Source organism: Musca autumnalis, unplaced genomic scaffold, assembly GCF_047663935.1.
Source record: "Musca autumnalis isolate F117 unplaced genomic scaffold, ASM4766393v1 scaffold_3, whole genome shotgun sequence".
In the NCBI taxonomy this organism is placed as follows: domain Eukaryota; kingdom Metazoa; phylum Arthropoda; class Insecta; order Diptera; family Muscidae; genus Musca; species Musca autumnalis.
Genome location: NW_027411866.1, coordinates 80,664,934 through 80,684,977, shown reverse-complemented (window position 1 = coordinate 80,684,977; position 20,044 = coordinate 80,664,934). Strand labels below are relative to the sequence as shown.

Below are 20,044 nucleotides of genomic sequence, written 5' to 3'. Positions count from 1 at the left end.
GAATTTCGTTTCGAATCGTCTTGTTGAAACTATGGGTTAGTGAATTCGGCAATAAGAACTTCTTTACTTAAATTTTTTTTTTTGAAAATGTATCCAATTTCATATATTAAAAAACGCACCCCAAAAAATATAAAGATATAAACATACATATTTATTTCATGGTTTGATATTTTGAATTTGAATTCTATCTCTGATTACGAAAAACATCATATATCAAAATTATGGGGCAACTCATGGTCTACAGTGTGTCGTAAAGCTACCTATTCGGATCTGTGTGCCAACTCCAACCGAGCCGATCCAACTTTTCAAGTGATTATTAGGTTTATATGGGTGTCGTAAGGATACTGTTAGAACAGAATATCGACGAACTCCACAAAGGGTATGAAGTAAAATATTATTATTTATTTTTTAATTGTTTCCTTTTTATTTGTTGTTCATTTAATTGCAAAGATGTACATTGAATGCTATAGAATTTAATATTTAAAAAATACACAATTTTCAAATACATATAAGACACTAACTTAAACACGAAAAATATTAATTCATACACTCACGCACATAAAATATTACGTAAGTATTGTAAAAGTACCTTGGTAAGACAATGACGATGATGATGGTACTCGCTAAAGACTCCCACCGGATATGAAGGGAGGATGTCTTATAAGATAAAATAAAATTTGAATTTAATGTCATTAAACGACTTACAAGTACCTAGAGAATCAAAAAATATATAAAACAAAACAGAAACAAAAAACAAAATCGACGAGATAAAAAACGAGTTAAGTTTGTACACATAAAACTGAACGGAAATAATAAAAAGTAAACGAAAATCCAAACAAGGTATGAAGAATGACGATGAATGTGTTGAAATGATGTACACTGTGGTATTGTTACTTAGGGAGCTGAACCACTCCATGCCTCCTTGTGGCTGAGGTGGAGTGTATTTAAAAATCACTTAGAATATATCAATTCCCAATTTATACAATATTGTATCGAAGGCATACACCGATGAAATGAAGGTATATGGCTTGTTGCGTATAACACCATAATCTGGCTCTAAACTGGGTAAGGCACGACTAGAAAAGTTCTGTTGTTGTGATGCCATACCACGCTGTGTAGTTGCTGCTACTGGCTTGCGTACATTTTGTTTCATTTTTTCCTTGCGGGCCACGAGCTTTTTCGTTTCCCGTACCATGTAAATGGCATCAGTGGTGGTCATGAAATCACGTATTATCTGCAAAAACACACACACACAAAACCAATAATACAAAGAATTATTACACATAGAACAATAACAGGGCCGCAAACGTTTAGTTGATTGTTAAATGGGGCAACTTTGAATACCGTATTACAACAGCTTGGATGGCGGCGGTGGTAGTTTACTTAAATACACCCCAATGATTACTTACCTTACGCTTGACCGGACAATGGGCAAATATCCATATAAGTGTACACAGGGTATTGAAAATCTCACAATCTTTATCGCACCAACGCAGCAACATTTGTGCAATGGTAACTAGGCCACCTTCTTGGAATGTGTTCGCGGTGGTACTGTTATAACGAGCCAAATTCAAAATGATGCGACTGCAATACATAATCAGTTGCTTATCGACTTCGGACCGTATGGCCTGGGCCATAATGCCATAGCAGAATGTAGAAATGAAATCCGAACGGCACATTAATAGATGTGGAACAGTACGAGAAATACGATCTGTAATAAAAGTAGAATTTATTGTTATTAAAGTTGCTGCTACTGTCGGTTGAAGTAAGACAAATGTGTGCAGAGTACTTTTAAGGAAAAGGTAAGAAGATGTTTAAGAGCAGTGGCTACAAGACATAGAAAAAAATGGAGCTCCAATTATGCCCAGCATATTCAATTAATAAAGTATTTAAACGATTTTAAAAATATTTATTATGTATTTTCTTAAGATTTTTTAAGATTTTCTTACATTTAAGTCACATTTTAATACCGAGTTGGTTGTTAATTGGAATTTTATGTTCCCAGAAGATGGAAAACTTACTCGTAAAAAACTATCCATATATTTAGGTTTTATTCTAACCTCCCATGAACCGGAATTGACCAAATTTATGTATTTCGATTTTTTTTTTGTCAAATTTTCAAACTGAGATTGCTGTAATTTAGTAGTGGTCTTCCGTTTGGAGATGTTGGGCCAGATTGCCTTTGATACCTTGCAGCCAGGTTCGTTATTCCAAATCTGACCAGCCTTCTCCCTGTATGTTTGTTCATGCGGCTCCTAGAACAAACATACAGGGAGAAGGCTGGTCAGATTTGGAATAACGAACCTGGCTGCAAGGTATCAAAGGCAATCTGGCCCAACCTCTACAAACGGAAGACCACTTCCCTACTCTCTATGAGAAAACCCTACCTAAAACTAATGATTGGAGTTATCACGGGACACTGCAGGATAAGATCAATGACCTGCAAATGGGATAGAGATGACCCCACGGACTACTGCAGATTATGCGAAGACGAAGAAGAAACAGAGACGATTGAGCACTTATTATGCCGCTGTCCAATGCTCAGGACCAGGAGAACTCAAACAATGGGTGAACATACGTTATCATCTCTGACAACATTCTGCCAAGCCGAGCCGACAACACTGCTTCTTCTCGCCAAGGGTCTGAAGTGGCTTCAACACGAACAAACTACAGCATCTTAATACGGCAAACCTCCTTACTCGCTCTCTCTCTCTTTACAAATAATTTTTCAATCCGTAGCACTTACTTAATCATTCTCAACTATCTTCTAATTTACTTAATTATTCCTTTTTCTTACTTCTAAACTCGATACCTCCTATGCTATTATTTCTTTTCTTTTCTCCTACCCTTACTATAGGATGAACACAATGGACCATAAGGTCTCCGAGTGGAGTGGCTGTCCAACACGACAGCTGCGCGTCCTTTAACCTAACCTAACCTAGTAGTGTGTATAGTCAGAGGATAGAAAGAACAACGATGAAAAAAATATGGATGTAACTTGGTATCTCAATGGGTAGAAAACCTCCACACAGAAAATTATCAGCATAAAGTGATTATCGTGAGTTAAGATATTATTCTCCTCCACGGAATTATACTTAAAGTAGGGAAAGAGCTTAGTATTTACTAATTGATCATATTTACTTAATATAGTGGGTGGAGCGTATAAAAAGAACTTAATGCCGTTCTTACTTAATTGTACCCCCCCCCCCCCCCCCCTGGTACAATTCATTTGCCTTGCCCCTGCCTACCAACTCAATATGCCTTCTTCAATACACAACAAATCACAAATAGAAACTTACCCAATCGCACCAAAACATTTAGAGCCTCCGAGGCACTAAAACGTCCTCTTAGTATGCGAACAGCATCCTGAACCTTAAAACGAATGGTATTGACGGTATTTGTCGATGATTCCTTAAGAGCTGCAATATTATTACGAATTGTTTTGATGCGAGCATTGTGATAGCGTTTACGTATACGGTAACCACGCCAGAAACGTTGAATTATTTTGGCAGCTTTCTTTTGACGCAACAGCTCTTTCATTTCGGGTGTCATGTGAGCCTGGAAACGTCTGCGAGCCAACAAACCGCGAGCATGGGCCTGAAAATCAACAATATTGTTTTTCAGCTGTAGAAAGTGTTCACGTTGTTCTCGCATAAGCAAACGGCCACGATATTTCTGTTGCAGATGAATTGTCGTTTTACGCAACAACAAAAAATCATAACGAACCCGAAGCATTTCACGATTGGCTCTAAATTTGCGTTGTATGCAAATAATAAGAGAACGTATTAGCTGATATTGTGAGCGTATTTGTAACATTTCACGACGAGCTCTAAAACGTCGTTGAATGACAATGGCAGCTTGACGCAATCGCTGATATTCCACTTGGACTTTACGCATTTCCAAAGTTGCTCGAACAGCTCTTTGCAATAGAATAACTTTATGTACGGTTTTAAGGAATATCTGGCGCTGTTCTCGCGCCTCTCTTGTGGCTCTCCATTTTCTTTGTATGGTAAGACTTGATGTACGCAGACGTTTGTAGTGACACTGTTTATTTCTCATCTCCAGAATTGATCTATACCAGGCTTGTATTTTAATAGCCGCCGAACGTAGTACCTTGAATGCATTTTGTTGTTGTTTCATTTGTAAATATGAACGGAAATGAGTTTGTATGCAAATAATTTGTGTTCGAGCGTGGCGGTAACGTTGTTGTTCAATCTCCATTTGTTTTTTGGCTCGAAAACGCCGTTGGACTTGTATAATCAGAGATCTCTGATGTAGATATTGCTGTCGGACTTCACGAGCCAAAAGAGTGGCTCTAAAACGTAATTGAATCTTAATTATTAGAGAACGTTGATACAAATACTCCTTACGTTGAGCACGCATGGCTAAGTTGGCTCGATGTCTTCGCTGTATGCAAATTGCAGCCTGTTTCAATTCCTGATAGTTACCTTTTTGCATTTTCATAATGCGATACATCCGATAGGCACGTTGTATGTTTATAGCTGCTTGTCGGAATCTCAAATATCGTTGACGTTCTTCTTTCATTTGCAGGTAATTCCTAAAATGCTCTTGAATGCAGAGGACAGCTTCTCGCGTCCCTTGATATTTGGCTCTTTGATAACGCATTTTCTTGTATGCATGGAATCGACTTTGAATGGTCTTTATGGCAGTGACTTTAGCTTGATATTCACGATATGCACTTCGCATAAGCAGCTTTGCACGAAATCTTCTCTGAACATTTATAACACAATCCCGCAAATGTAAATAGTGCTCGCGATCGATTCGCATTTGTTTTGTGGCTCGAAATTTCTGCTGTATGACTGTGGCATAATATTGCATTGAAATGAAATGGACACGAACTTGACGACCTAGCAAAGTGGCACGCCATTTTCTTTGAATGAGAATGACCTTTCGTCGTATATTTAGATATTGCTGACGTTGTTGGCGCATTAATACAGAAGCTCGATAGTAACGTTGTACACGAATGACGCTAGTCCTAAGTTGCTGATATTGATCTCTTTGTGCTCTCATTTCCCTATTGGCACGAAATTTTCTTTGTACAAAAATGGTCGCTTTTCTCAATTCTTGATATTGCCGCTGTTGTAATATCATAACATTGCGGCATCGGTATATTCTTTGGATTGTCAAAACTGCAGAAATTGTTCTTGCATAGCTTTGACGTGCCTTGTACCCACGCCATGCTGCCTGTATACGACATGCGGCTGCTTTCCTTTCTTGGTGATATTTACATTTTTCTAAGGCTGCCTGCTCCCTTAAAGCTTTAGCTTCTTGTTTCAATCGCCAATGACGTTGTAGACATATTGCACTCGCACGTAATTTTCGATATTTTTCACGCTCCATTTTGCACAGCCGTATGGCCTTATACCAATTTTGTATAACCACCACACAGTGCACAGTCATGATGAAACGTTTACGCATTAAATAACGACGACAATGTTTCTGCAATACCACCACTGCCGTTGTAAGTTCTTGCCTATAGGCCATGACCATTTTACGTGTGACAAATCCACGATAGAACTTTTGTATAGTAGTAGCTGCAGCCTCCCTACGCAATTCTTCCTTACGGCGTATACGTCTAGCAATGACCACCTTCAACCAAGAATTACGCCACCATTGTTGAATAACTTTAGCAGCAGCATGGAACTTGGGTGAACGGAATTTATAAATTATTTGCCAGAGCAAAGACAAGGTCTTCTCTCGGTGGCCATCAACAATATCGCCGGCACTAATTTCACCCTTCAGCTGGAAATCGGCTTCACTGAGGGCCTTCAAACCCAAATTAACATTGTATATTCTTTGCAATCGGGATATAGCTGGAACTCTTAGCTGCCTTGTCAGATCATCGCGTAATAATATAATTTCCATTACTCTTGTTAGACGTATACCATCACGTAAATCGACGGCCAAATTATTGAAAGCATAATCAAATTCATCCAAATAATTTTGTTTATGTGTCAGGACATAACCCAAACGTTTCAAATCTCTTGTTATATCTCCGACATTGGCCAAAAGTTCACAGGAGAAGCGTAGGAGAATTTCTCTAGTTTCCTTGTGTGGTGATTTCTTAATGAACAGACATGGATTATGTGTTATAATACGTTTTTCCTTAGCCTTGTCCAAAAACAACATTAGGAAGAAGAATTTCTGTAGTGTAAACTTCTTTATGTGTTCAGCATATTCTTCCGAAAGGGTATAGGCTTTGGAGTATTTTTGTTCCAAGAACTTGTCGCGGAAAAATCTGTGAAAGAAAGTAAGAAAAAACATTGTTACATTATAGTGCCCCCATAAGCGGTAATGGTCTGAAGGGACCTGCCATAAAGCGCAACGATTATAAGGCCGAAATTTAATTTAAACGTTATAATATTTCAGAATCATTTTAGGATTTACAGTGGTTATAAAACCTAAAATAAAATGGACTTTCAACAATACGGCTACGTGTATGGAACATCCTACGTCTTATAATCTTCATAACGCACAAAATTCGTTTTCGTTCTTATGCTATGTCGTAATGCTTATGGTAATATAATAGGTAATCTATCTGGCGAACTAGTACAGGATGACCTTTAGTCGATCGATATACCAATCCATGAACCTCTCAGGGCACCAATTCATAAAGTTTATTTCGAAAAAGTAGACCGCAGATGGTAAATGGAATCTGGTAGCTGAACAGTCAAGAAAATCTGGGCATCATTACGTCCCCGATGTGATGCTTATGATCTGAATAGGAATGAATGGGGATGAACAAACGAAGCCCGGATAGTCTAGCAATTTTCACCGATGGGTCAAATATGGAACGGGAGCTGGTGTGCACTGGTGTGATGGAAAGATGAAACCCTGATAGTCTATTTTTACAGATGGCTCGAAGATGAAACGAGAGGTGGTTTGCAATGAGAAGATTTCAAAGAAAACTGCAGCGTTTTCAGTCACTATGGGTCGAAGATGGAACGGGAGCTAGTGTGCACTGAGAAAAACCGAACATGAGACGCTCATACAAACATAGCGAAAACTACAGTGTTTTCAGGCAAAAGCTTTGCAGTGTTGAAAGCTGTTAGATTTTGCAGGTAGAGTGGATAGCCAAGGTGCTCTAAAGTCACTAGAGTCCTTCGCTCTAAAATCTAAAACTGTTCAAAACTGTAGGTCTGTTTGTGGTAGGGTGGTTCACTTTTTTTGCTATGTTGAGGGAAATGGTGTATGAATTAGTAAGACCTTGCTCTCATTCTTCTGACCTATACGTGGAGAACTGTGTAAAGCCATCGCTTTGTTTCCTCCTCGACAAGTTAACAAATTCTGCTTTAAAAATACCTTAAGGCAGAAAGAACTGAAATGCAAGGTATCGAAATCAATCTGGTCGGTAAACAACGAATAGCATCCCTACTCTACTTAGCAAAAGCAGAGATCGGAATTTCTGTAGGGGTCATTATTGGTCACTGCCGTATAAGATCTATGACTAACGAGTGTGAGGACAACAACATCGAGTACCGCGAAGACGAGAAAGAACAAAAGACACCGGGTGTTTGGTGTCAATGAGATTGTATCTAAGAGAGAGCTCTTACTTATCTTCCATAGAATCCGCGGCCATGATAAGATACAACAGGAGTCTGAAATGGCTATGATTAATCTCTTCCCCATTTTCTTTGTCTGCTCTTCTCCCTTTCTGTTTCCCTTTTCCTCTACTCTCTTTTCACAATGAACGCAATGGATCTCTGGTAACCGAGTGGAGTAGCTGTCTACAACAACGGCAGTTGCGCATTCTACAAAGTAAACTAACCGGTGTTCCAACTTCAAAAATCCACCCATCCATCAAAGCAGAGGAACCCGTTGTCAAGGCAATTGAAGGGGTTTTAACACATTTATGATCCGGACGGTGCAGCCGCCTCAATCCTAAAATGACAGCACGATACTTAACTAATCTAATCTAAACTGTCCAGCTGAACCCACTCACCTGTCTCACTATTCTTTATGGAAGCAGTCAGTCCAGGTTTCAAAGTTTTTAATTTGGTTATATAAGTATCAAAAAAAGCTCTTGGAACATGTTGTAGGGTATCCAAAGCAATCTGGCCTGTAGTTTCTCGTCGTAGAACGACCTCCCTCCTCTCCTTTGATAAGTTAGAGATGAAAATCGCGGTGGGATTATAACGGATCACTGGCAAGCTATGTGGAGATGCAGAGGAGATAGAGACGGTCGAACATCTACATTGCAGATGCCCCTTGTTACAAAGAATAAGACACCGAATACTGGGTGGATATGAGATAGATACTCTTCTTATCTAACATATATTCCATTGCCCTACTCAACTTTACCAAGCGCATATCCTAGGATCCATAACTACTACTCTTCACCTCTAATCCCATGGAGCAATAAACATAAACCTCATCAACATCTCTATTGCAGATCCTTTTTCATCATTAACTCATCGAGCAATAACTCCATCAACCGTCTCCGAAGCCATAAGTGGATACAGATGGAAACGAGGTCCTACAGGTCCTACAACAACATCATTTAGCAATCATGCATAGTGAGAGATTACAGTACCATTCTCGACTCTTACTGAGAACGAAGCATCCATTCCACTGCACGCCATCTCGCACGAATCTAACTCCTATCGATTTGTGGTTACATCCAACTGAAGTGTCATTGCGGGAATGTATTATTAACATCCAAACAATCTTTTTCATCAACAGTTATACAAGATTTAATGTCAGATATTAGTGCTCTCTAGATATTGTCATGTTATTCATATCCAGATTTTACCAGTGCAATTTTTAAGGCACTAAAAGTGTATATTGTGAAATAAGGCCAACTTTAGCCTTATGATATAATTTATGTAATTTGCCCTTTTGTTTTCTCACTGAATACAACTGCTCTTCGCAGCCAAAAATATTTTTATAGAGCACAACATGGATTTTTCTTATAATTTGTCTAAATCACTTTAAAAAAATTGAACTTACCTATTCAATATAAAGGTACTCAAACCAATTATATCACGATTTGACTGCAAATGAATTTTTTCACCATATACAACTTCCAAGCCTAAACGCAACCATAGCGGATTGAAACACAACAACAATTCAAGTATTTCACGTTGTGTTACAACATCCAGGTGTAAGTTACGATCGCTGCGAATACGCAGAGCATTTTTCTGGACATATACAGCCACTTTGGAACAGGGGCCACGCATTTCTTCACTAAGAAATAATTGTACTGCTGCTTTGCGCAATGATTCCAAACGGAAGTTAGTTAAATATGTCATCGATTGTTCTTCTTTAGTGGGCGCCAATATCAAATCCTTATGACGCACTTCATTAAACAGTTTTCCAACATCTATTTTCGCATTCGAATCCGTATCCAATTCGGCAGGCATTGTAACCAAAGCATTAAGCCATTTTTTGAAATCCGTTTGATGTCTATCCACTGCAGCTTCATCCAAATACATGGTCGATGCCAAGAAGGGGTCACATGTTGTGGTAGCCGCGAATGGATCTGGATTTATATAGGGTTGTAAAAACAATTCCGAATCATATAATCGTGTGCGTGGCTCATCTTTCATTTTACGTGGCGTCACAGGTTTTTTGACCAATGAAAGTGTTTTGGCCAATTTGAATTTTTTTGGTTGTGTCTGAGACCATGATTTAACTTTTGCCATTGTTGCATTTGATGGAGAACGATTATCTAGTCTTTGTCTCTTGGGCGGCGATACTGTGGAATAACTAGATTTGGTGGAACTGGTTTTTGTACTACAAGAACTGATGACCGATTCGACACTTTGAGAATCAGAAAATGACAATTCGGTGGATCTTCTTTTGTGACCATTCGATTCTGGTACGGTATTAAGTTTAGATTTTCCAGCTTTTGTTGCAGAGGGAGGGGTACTGGCACCATTTTTAGAATTGACACTCTTAGTTTTATTCACCGAAGGACTCCTTTTGTGGCATTTTAAACCAACTTCATTTAAGTTAAAGCGACTGGATTGAGCAAGGATTTCATTGTGATTGAACATTACATCAGGGTGCGACATTAAACTACCGTGGCTGGCATTTAACATATCCATGGATGTGTCTTGAGGGGATTCCCCAGGCTTGGTGGCTGTAGTGTTGGAAACACTGCCGCATAGTTTGGCATTACTGAGTTTGACTTGTGAAGTGGCCTGCTGGAAATAACGATTTTGTTCAAATGATTTTATTGACTCCATTTCATTGAGATTTGGCAAAGACCCCTGCGTCAATACGGCAGATGATGGAGATTTCTGGTATAAATCTTTCATAGATTCAGAGTATTTACGCAATGGTGTTCCCACCAGTTTAATGTCACGTTTTAAATCTTCTTCCGTGGAAGCCTTGGGAGTTTCCACACGTTGTCCCGTAGGTGTGGTGGCATTCGTCGCATTTGGGGGACTTGAATTCTCTTCTTCTTTTATAATCTCTAGTGGTCTTGCCACCGGAGTTGTACTAATAACTGTTGTTTTATTTAAAGGCAATCCCGTTCCCGTACTAAGTCGACCACCATTCACGTCAGATGAACTATTTAAATTATCAGAAGAATTGTCGAAACTCTCACAATGTTTGACATCAAATGTTTTATTGGAAATTACAACACCTTTGGTGTCATTATGCAAATCCTCATTGGAAGCCACTCCATGTTCATCTCCATACAATTCATTAGTTAAACATCTTGGTTTTAACTCCCTGGCATGGTCTGTATGATCTGGCGTTACTATAATTGGCATTGCCGCCATGGGTGTGGGCAATGAAGCTAAACTTTCCAAGCGTGATTGTTGAGGTTTGGACAATGTCACAGTAGCCGGAGTAAATTTCAGTTCATCAATCATGTCCAAAACATTAGACATAGCCATGGGGCTAACATTCTCCTTCAACGCATCCTTGTTGTCATGGAGAAAATGTGGTGAAAGATTTGCTGGCACCTTCATATGATCACCATTTTCATTTGCATAAATATTGCGTTCCGTTAGGGGCGATGTGTGAGACTGAATATTGCTGGTAGCTTTCAACGTTGTGGCATTATCACGCGTTGATGGCATTGATGCTAGCTTATTGTTAATTCCGGTGCTTTTATGATTGGTGGTAATGTTTTTATACGACGACGAGGATTGCTGTGAATGAGGCGCTGGTGGGTGTGGTTTTGTTTCGTTTTTTCCAACCCCATGGGATTTGCTACTATTATTTTCGATTGCTGTTGACAATCTTTTCTTTTGAAGCTGCTGCTGTTGTTGTTGCTGCGTTAATCTGCTAACTTTACTGGCAGCACTTGTGGGTGATTTAAGACGTAACGTTTTCACATGTGTACTATTGCTCGATGATATTGTGGGAAATTTACGCACGTTCTGTGTTAGGGTTAAGCCGGATAGAGGAAATTGAGACATAAAACAGAGAAACGAAGTTTTGATTCAGTTTGATTTTGTATTGTTCGTTGAAAAGATATGAAAAAAGAGTGTAAAGAATTTGCATAGCGTATAAATCTTACCTTGGCTGGTTTATTTGGCAGAGATTTTAGGATTACCATAACGTCTTTGCGGAAATTTCTATCATCGATCAACTGTAGTGTTTCCTTGCACGATACATCAACTTGTGGCGACCATACCATTTCCATGGTTATTTCACTCTGTGCCGGCACAGAGTTCTCTGTCCATTCAAGGGTTATATTGTGCTCGGGATTTATTGGTTTACAAACTGTTACCTAAAATTTTGAAATGACATTACTTATTGCTAACTACTATTAGAATAAAAAGAATTTTATTTATTTGTTCATATTTTACGCAAAAGATTAAATTTTCCCGAAGAGGCAAAAAGGGGCCTTATAACGTTCGCGGACGTGAATGCTGTAGCATTCAAGGTGCCGTAGGATGACGTGAATGCTATATCAATCACATGCAAAGTAAATTTTTAGCCATTTATTTGTATATAATCGCATGTTTTTGTGATTAATGCACATAATACAACTAACATCATATATATTTCCATAATATAATAAATACAAAATTATAATAATATTAAAAATTTGTTAATAAAAACACAAAAACTTATTTCGAAAAAATGGGTGTCATTTTGTTGCCCCTCTCCACAGTGGAACCACCCACCCATTGGCCAAAAATAAAAAAAAAAAATAATGTCAAAATTTTGGTACAACATCTGGCAACTCTGACAGCCAGGAAGAACGCTTTAAGATCTAAATTAAAAATTTTACCAATTTTCAGACAAAAATGTTGGTTTTTTCCGCAAAATTGGTTGGATTTTATGTTGTTTTGGAGATTGTTTTGTTTCCCCAAACTTATTTTTGCATCATAAGATAATCGGGACCTTTGTTCATGTCATTTTGTATTAACAGCTTAAAACAATTCTTACCGTATACCCCTCCAGAGGGGAAAGGGGGGAGAATGTAACATTGGCATTGGCTTGATTTTTACACTCTAAATATTTTTGGCCACCTTCTCCATACAAGTGCTGTGCTCTTTGAGTTTTTTTTGCGTCCGCGAACGTGTTAATTTAAGAATCTCAATAGGATGATTTCACTTTCTTTCATAGATTATGATAAGAATGATTTCACTATAATCTCAATTCTGGAATACCCTGCCGGTATTTTGTTTGCCATGTAATTTTTATTGATTATACCCTACACGACGATGTGGCATGTAATGGTCGTAGACCTATACTTATATATACAAAAATGAATTGTAATAGGGAATTTTTATCTTTGACTTTTCATATTGATACCAACAAATTCTCTATTATGTTTTGTTGGAGGGAAGAGGGTAATTGTAAATGTTTTGGTCATGCCAGAACTATGTGTATATTATATATGTATATATGATCACTCTAGCAGATTGAAGTAGGTGGATAAAATATTGTTCAAATGTGTTGTAGGTCCATAGAACTTTTGGTATTGAAAATGGGCTATATAGGTCCACGTTTTGGTATGGCCCTCATACAAAGGTATTAGTCCCATTTGACCACCGAATTGGTTATGTAATATGGTATTATGTGTTTCCAGAGGCTAAAAAACATTTCTACCAAAAATTGTTTATATAGGTCCACGTTTTGATATTGCACCCATAGAAGAATAGTACCTCCCTATTTCAGTTATTTTCACGTTTTTATATAATTTTCTGCAAAAATTGAATCAAATTGGCATTTACAGTTTTCTGTGGTTACAAACTTCTACACCAAAATTTCTCGACATATGTTTGTCCACTTCTGCCCCCATATAACGATTTTCGGAATTTTGAACATATTAGCCATATCTCACCAACTGGTTGAAATTTGCTATTAAGTCGGCTATGTGACATTTAGAGAATTTTCGTGAAAATGCACCTTTGGCCCCATACAAATTACTATGGAGGCAAAAATCGCTTGGTTGGCACGGGTTAACCTTAACCGATCGCCATAAAATGTCATACATAAAAATATACACCTCTAAATCCACTGCCACAGTGTTCACCACTTGGACGGCTGAACTGAGGCTCCCACTGAATATTGTGGTCGATGGTGCACTGACTACCCCAAATACCCCACTAACTACCCCAAAATTTTGGGTGTAACGCTATTTGCGATAAGAGCAAGAACATGGTCCTCATGTCGCTGGTCCGCAGCACATAGGGGCCAAATACATACAGTCCGTTGGGTGACGACCACGACCGTGGCCAAAAATGGTATTTTTTTGGTACTGATACGTGAAGTAGTTTTTGCTATATGAGGATTTAAATCCGACTATTTTAGTTAATACGTATTTTTTTCTAAAATTAATAAATTATATTATGCGTTAATATTTAAAATTAAAAAGTAACGGTCGCTGCAAAAATGGTTCTCCTGGAATGTAATAAACTTGGCTACACTTTTGTTTTCATGTAAATATTAATCATATGGTGTTTACATTTACCCAAACATGTATTACTAAGTTTATTAATTTTCTGAAGCAAATTTTAAATTGAGTGGGGTGGGGAAAAATTGTATAAAAAGGTATATCGATATTTTTTGCTGTATAAGTAGTAAAAAGTGAGTACTTCAAATATATAAAGGTACCAACTGCAGAGGTTTGCAGACGAATGTGTCATTTCTCTTTTTCAGCGACCACCTCACTGAGAGGATATCCCCTTTTTCAACAAATCGTTTTGTAGTGTTGGCTATAGCGCGAAAACGAATGAACCGATCATCATATATTTTTTAAGTACCTAATAAACTTGCTTTAAAACGAGAGAATTTTAAAAATATAAATTTTTAAAAAAAATTGTGAACAGCGAAAATCAAAATTCGATTTTTTACAAAAAATGTACCGTTATTGACCACTAATCGGTCAAAACAAAATTTTTAAAGGAAATTTCTCATATATAAAAATACAAGAGTTTGATATATTCAATATGTTCACAAACAATTTGAAGACTGAACACCAAATTTCACTCATATCGGGTGGATATTGAGGCCACAACACTCAAAATACCGAAAATGAGGAGGCACGGTTCTATGGGGGCTATAGGAAGATGAGGACCTATACCGACATATTTCTGGTGGAAGGTTATAAGTCCCCCAACGGAGACTTAATACCAATTTTCAGCTATTTCGGTGTGATAATCAGGCTAAAACCTCCAAAATACCGAAAATCGTGAGGTACCGTCCTATGGGGTCTATATGAAGGCGTGGACCTATGCAGACAAATTTCAAGGTAAAGGTAGAAAATTTCAGCAATTTCGGTGTAATAATGGGACTAAAATCTTCAAAATACCGATAATCGGGAGGTACCGTTGTATAGGGGCTATATCAAAACGTGGACCTAAGCCCACAATTCTCTGTCGGAATGTTTGATACCTCTGCCGAAGACTAACCACAAAATTTGAATACTTTCGGTTGGTCATTGTGTCTAAAACATTCAAAATACCGAAAATCGGGAGGTACGGTTCTATGGGGGACCGACCAACCCAATTTTTTGTCCTGAAGATTGTAAGTCAATAATAGGTACGTGTACCAAAATTAATGCATCTACGACAACTCCTTCTATTTTTGGCCACAGTTAATATGAACTCGCGACATTGTGTGACTCGTTGCGCGTTGAAAACAACAACCACATGAAAAATGTGTAAGTGATGCCAAGTTTGTTCTTGAAGTTTTCATGCGATTGTTGTAACGTGACGCTCAACGGATCGTATGTGCCGAGGCCATTAGGGTGCTGACAAAGAAGCCTTGTTGACCACGTTGGATACACAAAAGCCAGAACCTGATAAACTGATGTACGGTCGAACATATTTGCGTTGCAACAATAACAATGAAATAGGTGGAATAAATAACAAATTTTAAAATTTGTCTTCTTTTGGGACTAAAAATCTTCGTTGTGGGTAAAAAAATATTTCTACAGGGAATTGCAGGTATACGTTCAAGTTTTGATGTAGGACCCCTAGAACTGTACCTCCCGATTTTGGGAAGTTTTAGGGTTTTAGCCATATACACCAACCAAAATAGATGAAATTTAGTATTAAGTTTTCAAACATACCGTAGTAATAGACAGGAATATCTGCTTTAAAAATATCAAAACGTGGGGAATTTTTTTGAAATTTTTATGTGGGATGTACCCAAAAGGAGTGCGCCCAACAACTACCTGTGGTAAAAACCTTTAAATAGCTTTAAATTTAATATTTTTGTGAAATTTCGAGTGCCATATATGAGAAAATAGGATCTCCCCAAGTAAACAAAATTAAAAAAAAAACTGTTATAAAACTACTCGCAAAGTTTGCGGTAAAAAGACATAGTATTAAACTTGAACTTCATCTAAGGTTGAGGAGAGATATAAGTGAGGAGTACGGAGAAATGTCGGTCCCTACTTTCGATAGTTATTGTACTCATCAGCGTTTTAGTTTGTTGCAGTACAATGTTAGAGCTCTCGAAAATAATTATATCGTCGTACCACAAGCACGACTCTGAATTGCGAGAAACGGATTTGGTCTTGACATACAGTGAGCGTCAAAATAAACTGTACACCTCTCAACATTTTTTTGATTGCATTATTACACCGACATAGAGATATTATACGTATAACATATAAATGTAACTTTTTAAAGCATTTAGTGGTGAATTAAAATCCAGAAAATATTAAGTCATTCCAACGTTTCATTAGGGAATAACTGAAGATTACCAAAATAACCCAAAATTTGACGCTTCAAAATAAAGTTTACACTTTTGCCAAATGCAAGAATTTTTTTATTTAATAAAATTGGATATTTTGGCTTTTGAACTTATGCCTAGGAAGCTTTCCATGATGGGAATGTGGTAAATATACTCGAACATTATGAAGTTTCCGGGGGTGCATGACAGTAACGGTGTTCGGATAAATGGTTTTTGTGGGTTCAGGGATATGAGAACAATATCTTCCTTTCATATTGCACGATATTATAGACCCTAGTGTAGAGGAATTGGGCTAATGCCAAAGGTTTACGTAAAATATGGACAGGGATCTAAAGCGTTCGGCCATATTTATGAATATGTTGTTAGATTTGACTCCTATGTATCCAGGATCAATCAATATAGCCTCTACACTTCAAATCTATTGAGAACTTACAGAAAAAATGAACAGAAAGTTAAATAGAGGCTCATTTTATTCCAAAATTACACGAAAGCGGTTCCGCGGGCCGAATGCGGGAAATATCACCGGATTTCACCAAAACAATGGATGATTTAATGTTTGTGGGTTCCAATATTATGAAAATAAGTTCAAAAGCCAATATATCCCTTCATTTTGTTAAAGAAATAAAAAATTTCTTGCATTTGGCAAAAAGTGTAAACTTTATTTTGACGCGTCAACTTTTGGGTTATTTTTGTAATCTTCATTTATTCCCTAATGAAACGTTGGAATGACTTAATATTTTCTGGATTTTAATTCACCACTAAATGCTTAAAAGAGTTACATTTATGTATTATACGTATAAAATCTCTTGAGAGGTGTACAGTTTATTTTGACGCTCACTGTACATACAGTTAGACAACAAATGTATTACAAAGACCAAAATTTCAAAACAAATCTCTTGCTTTTGGTCCTCAAAACAATATTCCGCCAAATTATACACAATTTATTTGCAATTTATAACAAATGCGGACTAAAATAAGAATTACCTTCTACTTTTAGGTGACAATAAATGTATGGCAAAAGCAGTACTATAAAACTAATCATTTTTGCAACTTTTTGTAGTCGTTATGCATTTTTGTGATTTTTGCGGCTAAAAATGGACTAACAGTATTGAATGTGATAAAGTTCAGTGATTAAAAATTAGTCATGAGGGTCTTCATACAGCTAAAAAGCGCTTAAGACCATAACAGCAGTAAACAATGGCGAATCGGCCACAGACAAGTATGCAAATAATAAATATTTGACTGAATATGTATTGTAGGATAATGGACCTCTGGAAAGTATAGGAAAAAATAGACCCTCATTGCAGTATTTTGAAACGAACTACAATAGAGCTCTGTTTCCTCTCTCAATAGTATTGGAATGTCTTCATTATTACTAAATGGATAAATATTACCCTCTGCGCCAAAATCCAATAAATCCCATCAAATATGCAAATTAAATCCCTAATGGAAAAGCTGGAATTTTTGGGGTTCACGGACATAATATTGATTGGGAAGACATCCCCACTAACATCGTTAGGAAATATTTAATAGTCATTATTCTGGATCCAGAAGGCTTAAACAAGTTCAATTGTCACCATTACAAAGGCCAGATCATGCCACATTAATACTATTAGTGTATACGAAAACGATCCTCCAACGAAGGATCAAGATTTACTAAAAATTGGGAATCAGTATCCTTAGAGTGGAGCATGCCGAGCCCTAATTTTGGGTTAACTTAGCTCATTAAAGCTCCAATTAATGTCCAAAGTGGATAAACAACTTATTGAGAAACACTACTTTTGTAATTCTTCAAAAAAGCATAGATTTGTTAATTTTTTGCAATTCATTTATTGTCACTCCCATATAGTAGGTAATTCTTATTTTTGACCGTATTCATTGTAATCGCAAAGTTTGCGTACTTTGACGGAATATTATTTTGAGGATCAATAGCAAGAGATTTGCACAAAAACCAACAAAGTTAATATTGTAATGTTCAAATAAATATGACATTTTGGCGTTGTATTGTTTTTGCAATACATTTGTTGTCCAACTGTATATGGGGTTTTTAACCACTATTTCGCTGAGAGTTATTTGGGATGTTAAATATTTAAAACTATAACCAGTAAAAATATCAATATTAGAATATGCAGGTAAAAACGATCTCAGTAGCTCACGTCTAGAAATCCTGCAAAACAACATTGCTTTTTATAAAGTCATCCCGAAAGTAATATGTTTGTTGCGGCTTATCTAAATAATTTGCCATATGGTCATCGTTAAAAGGACTATGTTATGTGCTTAACACATGTATCTTCATGTGTGTATGACCTTGAATAATAAGTATGTACAACAATAACAAAAAATATTCCAAAAAGGCGCTACGCTCATTTCCATGTGCACACATTTGATTCCTTAAATGCATTTAACAAAATAAACAAAATTTCCATTGTAATGGAAACCGATATTAATATTCATCCCCTTTTATCCCCCTTGTATTCCTACATTTGCTTACATTACGAGAATCGAAAAGAATTTCCAAATTGTTCTCATTTTGTAGTTAACAATAAACAAATTGTGACCCTAACTAAATGTTAACACAAATACCTCTGTAAACTAACTACTAGGCAACCAACTATGTTTGTATGTACTATCAATTGGTTGGAGCCTTAACCCCAAATGAACAGCAGGCCACCAACTAGAAATCGTGTCATTTTGTGAAAATTAAAAATTCTTTCACACGGTTTTACTGCCACTAGTGTTGTTGCTGGATCAATAGTGTACTAGTTGCTTGTTCTTTTTTGCCTTTTCTTGCTTGAGCGAAAGACAAAAATGGAATAATGTAGGTATAAAAATGACAGACTTGCATACAAATTTTGCATTTTGTGTGTATGTATGTGTGTTCATCAAAAACTAAACAAGGAATCATTTTAATGATGATGAAGGGTAATGTTTTTTTTTCGTTTGGCAGCAGAAAAATGCATGTGTGCCTATGTATGCATTAACGTCGAACGATTCATACTAAAGGAATGCTGTCTGGCTAGATCTATTTGTCTGACAGCTTGCCTCATTTCTCCTCCTTTTGTTTTGCTTGTTATAAGCTATGGACTCTTACCTCTATTTCAGCATCCGAAGGATTTATTATTCGCAAAATTCGTCTTGCTGTTTTTGTTACGGGAACACCTTCGAAAAGCACAATGGATTTGCCGGAAAATGGCGCCATTACCACTTCAGTGGGTTCACGAGATTCAGCCAGACGTTTGTTCTTACATCGTGTTGGTGTCACTTTAACCTATGATAGGGCGGCAAAAACAAAATGCAAGCAAAATTAATCCAAAACTTATACAAGATTTCACATGAATTCACAACAAATACCTCGAATGCACTCATATTCACTTTTTCCAGCTGCTGGCTCAGGACTCAGGTGCTCGTTTCACGCACAACAGATAAATACGACAAAACAACAGAACAAAGGAATGGAATTTTTAATTACAAAAATTTCAATTGAACGACGACGAACACAACAAAACTTTTTTGTTCAAAACAACAGTTGTGTGTTCGGTTTGGTTTAATGGCAATGTCACAACACAGAATCCGTTCACCGCCGAACACTGTGCACGAAATTAATTTAATTCCCTTTTTACACAAAACAATTAAAACAAAAAAAAAAAAACAATTTCTTTCCCAATTTCCAGCAGAGTGTGTGCCGTTAGTTTGCGCTTCCTATTTCAAATAGTTTGAAGTTTGTTTACTTCAGCTGTCATCTTAATTTTGCGAACGCCATTAATTAGTGCTGCCACACTACGTTGATAATTGCACGTCCAGTTAGTAGTTACGCATAGTTGTCTTTGATCTGGCTATGCTAGAAATTGGTTTTTGTCTATGCTACAAAAAACAATGATGCCTAGTATATGGTAGTAATTTACAG

At 37.1% G+C, this 20,044-nt stretch overlaps 1 protein-coding gene across 1 annotated transcript; it reads right to left on the bottom strand.

Moving 5' to 3' along the window:
• Positions 1-400: 400 nt before the first annotated feature.
• On the bottom strand, positions 401-19,901 carry asp (microtubule assembly factor abnormal spindle). The gene is made up of 7 exons (XM_073972140.1): positions 19,492-19,901; positions 19,232-19,408; positions 11,501-11,713; positions 8,971-11,360; positions 3,300-6,259; positions 1,410-1,711; positions 401-1,234 (listed from the first exon to the last, which is right to left on the bottom strand). Exons 1-7 carry the CDS (start codon positions 19,504-19,506, stop codon positions 956-958), a joined length of 6,336 nt encoding a protein of 2,111 aa, XP_073828241.1. The 5' UTR covers positions 19,507-19,901; the 3' UTR covers positions 401-955.
• Between the last annotated feature and the right edge of the window lie 143 nt (positions 19,902-20,044).